The sequence below is a fragment of the Palaemon carinicauda genome, chromosome 25, assembly GCF_036898095.1.
Source record: "Palaemon carinicauda isolate YSFRI2023 chromosome 25, ASM3689809v2, whole genome shotgun sequence".
Classification (NCBI taxonomy): Eukaryota; Metazoa; Arthropoda; class Malacostraca; order Decapoda; family Palaemonidae; genus Palaemon; species Palaemon carinicauda.
In genome coordinates, this window is record NC_090749.1 from 106384907 (window position 1) to 106395343 (window position 10437).

At 40.3% G+C, this 10437-nt stretch overlaps 1 protein-coding gene across 2 annotated transcripts in view; it reads left to right on the forward strand.

Annotated features, from left to right (window-relative positions):
• LOC137618820 (eukaryotic translation initiation factor 3 subunit G-like) overlaps positions 1 to 9411 on the forward strand; it is a 64222-nt gene extending 54811 nt beyond the window's left edge. For both annotated transcript variants that reach the window (XM_068349028.1, XM_068349029.1), the window contains exons 8-9: positions 3154 to 3236; positions 9255 to 9411. In XM_068349028.1, the coding sequence (XP_068205129.1) occupies positions 3154 to 3236; positions 9255 to 9273 (102 nt within the window). In that variant the 3' untranslated portion in view covers positions 9274 to 9411. The remainder of the gene's footprint in view (positions 1 to 3153; positions 3237 to 9254) is intronic.
• The last annotated feature ends 1026 nt before the right edge of the window (positions 9412 to 10437 follow it).

A 10437-nucleotide genomic window follows, 5' to 3' on the forward strand; every position in this document is an offset into this window, starting at 1 on the left:
CCATTACGCCAGGCCTCCGATCGCCACCTGTCTTGGAAGATGGCTTTCCTACTCGCTTTGGCTTCATGGTCTCTCGTACGACATCGCCCATTCAAGGGGATGGGGGGAGGTAACGTTCAGGTTCGTCCCTGAGTTTGTTGCCAAGACTCAGAATCCTGGAGTGCCGGATCCTCGCTTCGACTCTTTCAGGATCCCGAGTCTCCGTTCTGTAACAAGCGACCCAGACCAGCTGCTACTATGTCCAGTGAGGTGTCTGAGGCACTACTTGAAGAGAACGGCTGCAGTCCGTCCTCAAGTGCGAGCTTTGTTTGTGAGCACAGGCAGGACTAAGAGGAGGGTCACCAGGAACACCATCTCAGCTTGGATTCGAAGGGTTATCCACCATGCCTTGAATCCAGACCCTCCTCCGTCACGTCGCCCTCGGGCACACGATGTCGGGTGTTGCTACATCCCTGGCCTTCAAGAGAAACTTCTCTGTGACGCAGGTACTTCAAGCTGGGGTCTGGAAGCGTCAGATGACCTTCACAGCCCACTACCTGCAAGACGTGACCCACAGGAGCCTTGATACGTTTTTTATCGGCCCTGCGGTGGCTGCACAACAGCTGGTCTAACCTCAGGCTCCTTTTTGGACAAGTAGCAGTAGGTTGAGGGCGTTGTTACCCGGTCTTAGTCTGCGTGAATGAAAGAGTATGTCTGACCCTTACTTCTTTCTTCATTCTCCCCTCTCTTGGGGAAGCAGCATCCTGGTCCTCACATAGCTGACCTCGACCTCTGCAGGTAACCCATGCTTCTTTGTGCTCCTAGTATTAAGCTTAATACTGTTGCCTCCCCCATACCCTGACGAGGTGGTATTGGGAACGTCCTATCCTAGATTCCTATCTAAAGGTCTCAAGGTCAACTTCATAGGACGAGTCACACTTTCCTCCACACACTGCTTATGTAGGCCACTCGTTCCTGGCGATGCTAGGAACTTGTGAGGTGCAGGGGCTCCTTTTCTCTAGTGCTGCTCACTGAGGGATTGAGCCCCCGGGCAAGCCGAAGTCAGTAAGGCTGGGGACTTTCCACCCCTCCTAAGGGGTAAGTCACCCAATGTAAATAGTGTGGTTTGTATTTCGGTTACGGAACAAATGACAAATTTGAAGATAATTTGTATTTTTCCTAACCATACAAACCTTAGCTATTTACACATAAGTGCCCGCCAGCCCTGACCCCCAAGTCAAGTCCTACCTCTAAGTGAAGTGAAGCAAGTCACCGGTGTGTGGGGGGGAGGGGTAGCAAGCTACCCTTCCCCTACCCCCCGCTAACTAGCGTGGGGGTAATTAACCCTCGTTAAAACTATTGGCTCGTCATTTCAGCTGCGTTAAAAGGTAAACCCAATGTAAATCGCTAAGGTTTGTATGGTTAGGAAAAATACAAATTATCTTCGAATTTGTCATTTTTTTCTCTTGTCGTTGCTGTTTTGATATGCGATCTCATTTATGACGAGATCTCGGAAATTATTCTTTTGCTTTGGTATGCCATCTCAATATTTTTAACCCTTTTACCCCCGTGGACGTATTAGTACGTCCTTGCATAAAATTGCTATTTACATTTTTACATTTTTTTTTTCTTTTGCATATTTTTGATAACTTTATGAGAAACTTCAGGCATTTTCCAAAAGAATGAGACCAATCTGACCTCTCTATAATGAAAATTAAAGGCTGTTAGAGCAATTTAGAAAATATATATTGCAAAATGTCCTTGAAAAACAAAAAAAAACGCTTGGGGGATAAGGGTTGGAAAGTTCCAAATAGCCTGGGGGTAAAAGGGTTAATAGGTAAAAAAACAGACAAGAATAATAGGAAATCTAATGGTTCTTGCTTCGCCGGTGCGCTTGCTTCGCTTGCGATATAATAAAAACATCAAGCCCCATATGTACTGTCAAGCGGTAATGTTGAGCTGTGCGCGCTAACATCAATGATTGATTATTATTTCTTAGATAATTATTCCCGGTATATAATGTGGATAATGTGGGAGGGTGGGCTGTGGCACCCCTAGCAATACCAGCTGAACTCGGTTGAGTCCCTTGTCAGGCTGGGATGAACGTAGAGAGGAGAGGTTCCCTTTTCTGTTTCATTTGTTTGATGTCGGCGACTCCCCCAAAATTTGGGGAAGTGCCTTGGCATATGTATGTATGTATATTTTTTGAGAAAATCTAATGGTTCTTGCTTCGCCGTGAAGTGAAGTGAGATCGCATACCGAGGCAAAAGCACCACTTTGAGATCGCATACTAAAATAGCCTCCTTTTGTCACCTGACCAAAAGTTTTAGCAAACGACGTATCATATGACCTAACAAAAGTAAAAACATCATGACTTTTTATAAGTTCATTTGTTAGTGCTATATCTTTGCGCTTACTAATTCCAGGCTGGTTTTAACAAACGAAAATTGCTGATTTTTTCTTTATTGTTTGTTTTATATTTTTAAAGAACACAACAAAAATTAGAATACCAGCATTGGTATGAAAGTTTCTTACATACATACATATACCAAGGCACTTCCCCCAATTTTGGGGGGTAGCGGACATCAACAAATGAAACAAAACAAAAAGGGGACCTCTACTCTCTACGTTCCTCTCAGCCTGACAAGGGACTCAACCGGGTTCAGCTGGTACTGCTAGGGTGCCACAGCCCACCCTCCCCCGTTATCCACCACAGATGAAGCTTCATAATGCTGAATCCCCTACTGCTGCTACCTCCGCGGTCATCTAAAGCACCGGAGGAAGCAGCAGGGCCTACCGGAACTGCGTCACAATCGCTCGCCATTCATTCCTATTTCTAGCACGCTCTCTTGCCTCTCTCACATCTATCCTCCTATCATTGTATTTGTACAAGTATGTTGTGGCCTATCACAGTTTACATGCAGTTAGTTGAAAGTTGATTTTTATAATAAGGTATCACATGGATATATGAATGTACTCTCTCTCTCTCTCTCTCTCTCTCTCTCTCTCTCTCTCTCTCTCTCTCTCTCTCTCTCTCTCTCTCTCTCTCTCTCTCTCTCTCTCTCTCAATTTCCAATATCAAGAATCCCTTCTCCATTCTTTAAAGCTAAATGTCCTCGCCACCTCCCAGCCATTGGCCTTAAACTGAAACTAACACTTCCATTTTATCCGCAGAGACGGGAAGATGCCGCCAGGGCCATCCAGGTTCTCAACGGCTATGGGTACGACCATCTCATCCTGAGCGTGGAATGGGCCAAGTAAGTATACAGTGTCGATAAATATTCGTTAGAGGATTCGTGTGTTTTAAGCTTTTCAGGATTTGAATCCTCTTCTTGTTTGTACCACGTCGGCTTTCCGTTTAGTTCTGTTTGCTGTAATTAACTTTGAACAATTATTATTAAGTATTTTATTATATAGTATCTCTTCGGCCTTCCAGACAGGGAGTGTGTATATTATATAGATGTTGTACGCTGTAATATTAATGATTTTTTATTATTTTTTTTATGGTGGGCCTTCTCTATTATTATTATTATTGCTTGCTAAGCTACAACCCTAGTTGGAAAAGCAGGATGCTCTAAGCACAATGGCTCCAACAGGGAAAAATAGCTCAGTCAGGAAAGGAAATAAAGAAATAAACCAAGAGAAGTATTGAACAATATAGAATATTTTAACAGTAAAAGGCATTAAAATAGACTTTTCATATAAATTTGAAATTAGATGTGCAAGACAGAAAAGTTTGCCCGAGTATACCTTCCCGTTATCAGAATCTCAACGTTATTATTATTATTACTTGCTAAGCTACAACCTTTGTTGGAAAAGCAAGATGCTATAAGCCATAGGGCTCCAACAAGGAAAATGTCACTGTGAGGAAAGGAAATAATGAAACTACAAGAGTAGTGATTAACAATTAAAATATTTAAAGAACAATAACAGCAATAAGATAAATCATTCATATATAAACTAAAAACTTTAAAAAACAAGTGGAAGATACAGAAGATAGAAAAGTGTATAGAGTGACCCATATTTGCATCTTCAGATTCTGAAAAGGGTTTTGGTATAAAAGTTTTCGATCTTCTGTGGTTGAATGCTGTAACCCACACCTCCCCTGTGGAGAGAAGTTTGTGGTACGTCCATCGACATCCGCTAAGAATGATGCATAGTCTGACCTTGACATTCTCACAACATTCACTTTCGTTTTAATGTTTAAATTTGCATTACTGTGTATGATACCTAATTGATAACACTTCCTGATCCTCTATATTCTTCTTCTATTAATGTGAAATTTTCCCATTTGTATGGTTGCTTTCTTTTTGAAGGATTTTTCTTTGGCTTTGGGGTAGACCGTGGTTCCGATCGGCTGTCCTGCCAGACATCTCTTAGACCTTGGTAGCGTATGTTCATGTGTTGTACCATTCACCTTCCTACAAGCAGTTTAGGTTGACAGTTCGAGACGTGTGGGGCGTCTGTTATTTTTTTAGAGCAGGTGTTGGAGTGGTTTTGTTTTTGTGTTTATTAGTCTGTAACACCTATTTGCTTTAAGCAAACCTTACAGTTGATTACTTACGTAATCCTGAGGTGTCGACGCGGATAGCCACAGGCTAGTACAAAGTCCGAGCTTGCTACCCCAACTGACTTAGCCAACGAGGCTCTCTTCTTTGGCTTATTAACATCTCTATATGGGGTTGCCATTTCGAATGAGCCTTTTCGATGTCGTTCTATCTTGCGCCTCCTCTTCATTCATTCTCCGCTCTCTCTAGTCCTCCCGTACACAGTCCCTCCATCTCCTTCTTGGTCTTCCTCCTCTTCTACCTTGAACTTCGATGTCCATAGTATGCCTCCCCACATGATTCTCCTCTCTCCCACCTCCTCAGTAGATGTCCAAACCATCTCAATCTTCCTTCCTACACTTTTTATTGATATTTCCAAAAACTTTGTTAATCCTCTGATGTAGTCATTCATAATTCTATCCCTTCTTTTCACTCCAGACATCTACCCAAGCATTCTCATTTCTGCCACATCCATCTTTTTCTCGTCAGTTTTCCTTTGACCTGCTGTCTCTTTACCGTAGAGCATTGCTGTTCTTACAACTGTCTTGTGGAGTTTTCCCTCAAGTCTCGGTAGTATTCTCTTGTCACATAGGATTCCAGAAACAGGTCTCGTTTTTCCAGCCTTCTTGTACATGGTGATTTCCAGACCCTAATATCTATATAAAAAAACATCTGTATGTATTAGCATTTGTTTCTACGTAATGCCAAACATAGAAAAATGTTTATGTAATGGTAAGTATAGGATAGTGCCTTAGCTGAAAACATACAGCCATTATTACAGAAGGACTTCATTTACTTGAATTAATTTAATATTATTTGTCTCCGGAATCCACTCTCCTTTCATTATAGTATTAATTCTGTTTTAATTTTTATCGCTTATAACTGAATACGGTTTGTTTTCCGTCACGGACCAAGTTGTGTATGGTAATAGTGCTTACTTGGATAAGATCTCTTGGAGGAGACTGATGCTGTGTAATAACAGCTTTTGTCTCTTCATTTAGAACATCTTAAGAAATGTTATCCTGTGTTAGTTGTTCACATCCATGCCTGGCAATCTATTTAACATGAGTTCAAGACCTCCTGAAGCTTGGTAGTTTATCGTGGCGTCTGCAACCTCGCCATCCATGTTGGGATGTGGGTTTTGTTGGAGCCTATTGGTCTACATGCTGAGTCATCAGCAGCCTTTGCCTGGCCCTCCTTGATCCTAGCTTAATGGAGAGGGGGCCTTGGGTGCTGATCATATGGATATATGGTCAGTCTCTAGGGCATTGTCGCTGTCCTTTGCTTTTGCCATGCGTGAGTGACCTTTAAAATAGCTGTAAATGTATTAGTTTGAAGGAACTTTCTGTGAACACGTGTACGAATATTTATGCAATGTACTCTGTTCGATGGCCGATTCTGTGTGTTTTGTCTCGGGAGTTGCTGTTGTAGGAACATCATCACTGAAATAGGCATACACTACTGCGCAGTTAAAACTTCGTTTTTCGTCCCCAAATTTGTTGCTATTTTTTGTTTTTTTTTTGTCCCCAAATTTGTTGCTATTTTTTGTTTTTTTGTCCCCAAATTTGTTGCTATTTTTAGCTGATAGAAAAGATGGGTGAAATAGGATACAGGATAGTTAGCTAACTAACCTTGGTAGGGAATAGTTGGGAAAGTTAACCCTTTTACCCCCAATGGACGTACTGGTACGTTTCACAAAACTCATCCCTTTACTCCCATGGACGTACTGGTACGTCCTTGCAAAAAAACTGCTGTTTACATTTTTTTTTTGCATATTTTTGATAACTTTATGAGAAACTTCAGGCATTTTCCAAAAGAATGAGACCAACCTGACCTCTCTATGATGGAAATTAAGGCTTTTAGAGCAATTTAAAAAATATATATTGCAAAATGTGCTTGAAAAAAAAAAACTCCTGGGAGTTAAGGGTTGCAAAGTTCCAAATAGCCTGGAGGTAAAAGGATTAAGTTTTTGTAAGAGTAATGTAAAGTGTGGCTTAACCACAACTCTATATAAAGGTACATTTTTCTTGTTATAGTCTTAAGGTTAATTGAATAACCTTTTTTTCATTTTATTGCTTTTTAAGACATTATAATCCTGGTTGAATTCTTTTGGGTAATTGTGGTTGGCAGTCTTAATACTTAACGCTGTAGAATTGCAGTTTGACATTAATTGAATATAGATAAGTCTGCAGTGATGTTACTTCAGAATCTGAGCATTTTGTTTTTCTTGCTTCTTCTTGTCTGTCATCTTCCATATGTCCCTTGTGAAGAAGAGGAGATCCTTTATTGTTATTGTTATTACTTGCTAAGCTACAACCCTAGTTGGAAAAGCATGATGCTATAAGCCCAAGGGCTCCAACAGGGAAAATAACCCTGTGAGGAAAGGATATTAGGAAACAAACTGCAAGAGAAGTTTAAGAACAATAACATTGAAATAATTTTTTCATATATAAACTATAAAAACTTCAAAATAACAAGAGGCAGAGAAATAAGTTAGAATAGTGTGCTTGAGTGTACCCTCAAGCAAGAGAACTCTACCCCAAGACAGTGGAAGACCATAGTACAGAGGCTATGGCACTGAGAACAATGGTTTGATTATGGAGTGTCCTCCTAGAGAGCGGCTTGCCATAGCTAAGGAGTCTCTTCTACCCTTACACTTAAGAGGAAAGTAGCCACCGAACAATTCCAGTTTGTTTCTTAGTTACGGAATGTCTTCTTTCTAGTACTCTATAGTGTTAGACTGATTTTCAATAGTTCTTTGATTTCCTATTCTTTTTTTGGTTCAAGGATTTTATTCTCTCTAGTCCTTCGGAGAAAGTAGTGTATCAGTTGGACGTCAACTCCTTTTGATATTGTTGCATCCTTGGGTTGGAAAATGTTTTGCAGGGATGGTTTGACTGTTTCCCCTCAAAAACTACGGAAATGAGTACATTTTGTAGTGTGTTTCTTTCAATAAAGAATTTAACTCCCTTTATTGTGTTACAGGTATTTCAAAAGAAGTCTGGAAGTTTGGCTATCTTTTTGGGTAGCTACCCTTATTTTGAAAACCCAATAGACCATAAAATCATCATCTGCACCTATTGGCGCAAAGGGCCTCGTTAAGATATTTACAGTCGTCTCGATCTTGAGCTTTTAAATCAATACTTCTCCAATCATCATCATCTACTTCACGCTTCATAGTCCTCAGCCATGTAGGTCTGGGTCTTCCAACTCTTCACCATATGATACTCACAGGAAATTTCTCTTTCGGTGAAAGCCGTCTCTTCTGTTGGTTTCTTTCTATGAGGCGCTCTGTCGAGTTCCAATGTGCCTGAACTCGAGGGTCTCCTTTATACACATGTCGAGTCCGTGCTTTGTATGTTTATACTTTAGCCCTAATGGGAGAGTCAATATTCCCTTTCATGGGAATGTCTTTAGAGACCACATAGTATGTCCCAGAAAGTTTATTTTTATTGTCAAAAAAAAAAAAAACTTCTTTGTTCATCATCATCATTTCCTCCTCCCACACCTATTGACGCAAAGGGCCTCGGTTAGATTTCGCCAGTCGTCTCTATCTTAAGCTTTTAATTCAATACTTCTCCATTCATCATCTCCTACATAATGCTTCATAGTCCTCAGCCATGCAGGCCTGGGTCTTTTGGGGAGTCCAATTAAAAGTTTGTTCATATGAATTATTTGCAAGTATCTCAGTTGCAACTTGTTAGTCCGTATGCATCGAAAGGTTTATGCATGCAATTAAAATCCATTCTTCTTCATGGTTCTGATTTCATCTCGTTTTAACGTTTTCAGCGAGGGAAAATACTTCAGTTCGCTTCAGTTCGCTCTCTTGTTGAAGTTGCAATCAACTTTATTTTTTACGCCATGGGTGAATGTACCGTCAGTACACCTCAATCCTTTACAGCGTACGTTAATTCTTAGCCTTGGAATTTTACCTCGGTTCTTGCTTCCCTCCTTCAATCAGTGTTGGACTGTATAGGCCAAATTTATAAAACCACACTAATCATGTGGATGAGATCATGCTGAAGGGTAGATGAAGATGGTTTGGGCATGCTCCTCGCACTCCCCAAGAGAGATTAGTTCACCAAACTTTCAACTGGGCTCCACAAGGCACTAGAAGAGTTGGTAGACACAGGCCTACATGGCAGAGGACTATGAAGCAAGAAGTAGATGATAAATGGAGAAGTATTGAGATAGAGACGACTGGCGAAATCTAACCGAGGCCCTTTGCGTCAATAGAAGATGATGATTATGATGAATCATCAAGGAACTAAAGACGTTTAATATTGGTGGCCAGCTTAGCACATGTTGGTAGCCCTGCTCTTAGGTGCATGTCAGGCCTGCCAACCCTCCCAAAACAGGAGCAGTTGCTTTGTGTACATCACTTAGGAAAATTAATTTATCAATTTTTTATATCATTGATTGATTATTACTGTATTATTATTATTACTATCTTAGTTGGAAAAGCAAGATGGTATAAGGCCAAGGGCTCCAACAGGGAAAAATAGCCCAGTGAGGAAAGGAAATAAGGATAAGAAGTAATATTTTAAAAACATTAACAACATTAAAACAGATATTTCATATATAATCTATAAAAAGATTTATTTTACCTTGTTCAACATAGAAACATTTGCTGCAAATTTGAACTTTTGATAATGATTATCATCTATGATTGATTATTTTTATCATTGATTAATTATCTGTATCACTGATTGACTCTCTCTATTCCAGGCCCTCCGGAACGCACTGAGCCCCGCCCGTGGATAGCTCCTCCGCTTACTCTTCTTTGATCGGTTCCGAAGAAGAAACGCAATTATCTGTTTTGGTATCGGTCACTTGTTATTCTTTATCTAGGAGTATATAAGAAAATAAAGGTCAAATGAGTCAATGAAGTGTTATTCTAGATAAGTAAGTAAACCATGATTTAACGTTTCTAAGTTTTTTGTAGATTACATTGAGTTATTTTTGGCGTGTTGGGATGTTGGTTCTTATTAGGGTAGATGGAGTTGAGCGAGACGGAGATGGAGAAGGGGTACATTCCTGTTGACGTCATTTTTCATAATGTATAATACAGCACATTATTCATTGCGTAATGTAGTTTGCAGGAATGGAAATATTATGATCGGCAATAATCGTCGAATGTTAGATGCTAAATCATTCAACATTTTTATTTATCCAGTTACTTTCTAAATGTTTTATCAGGCTGGTTTCTTACTACATAAATACATATACCAAGGCACTTCCCCCAATTGTGGCGGGTAGCCGACATCAACAAATGAAACGGAAACGGGGACCTCTCCTCTCTACGTTCCTCCCAACCTGACAAGGGCCGAGTTCAGCTGGTACTGCTAGGGTGCCACAGCCCACCCTCCCCCGTTATGCACCACAGATGAAGCTTCATAACGCTGAATCCCCTACCACTGCTACCTCCACGGTCATCTAAGCCACCGGTGGAAGCAGCAGGTTTCTTTCTAAGACATATAATTAGATATCATATAAGAACAGCCTAATTTAACCATCTCTTTAAAATAGTCTCCAATCTACAGTTCATAATAACAGGCTCACTGTATATAGTAGGTCCTCACTACAAGGTCATAAGGATCAAATAAAACTGCTTGGGATTTGTGTATGAACTTTATTTATCAGTTGAGAATGTCCCACGATTCATGTTTTATACCCGACCACCATTCACACTGCTAATTCTAGTCTTCGTGCATGACAAAATGCTTTATTTATATCAAGGATATGTTTATGTTTGCCAAAGGTTTTCTTAAATAATTTGTATTCTGGTTTTTTCACCGCCGTTGTTAGAGGTCTTACCTTTGTATGGGTAAATCTTGAAGATGGTTTGGCCTAGAAAAGAAACTTTGCATATGCAGAAGATGCTACTCTCTTTTCATCAATTCCATTTCCT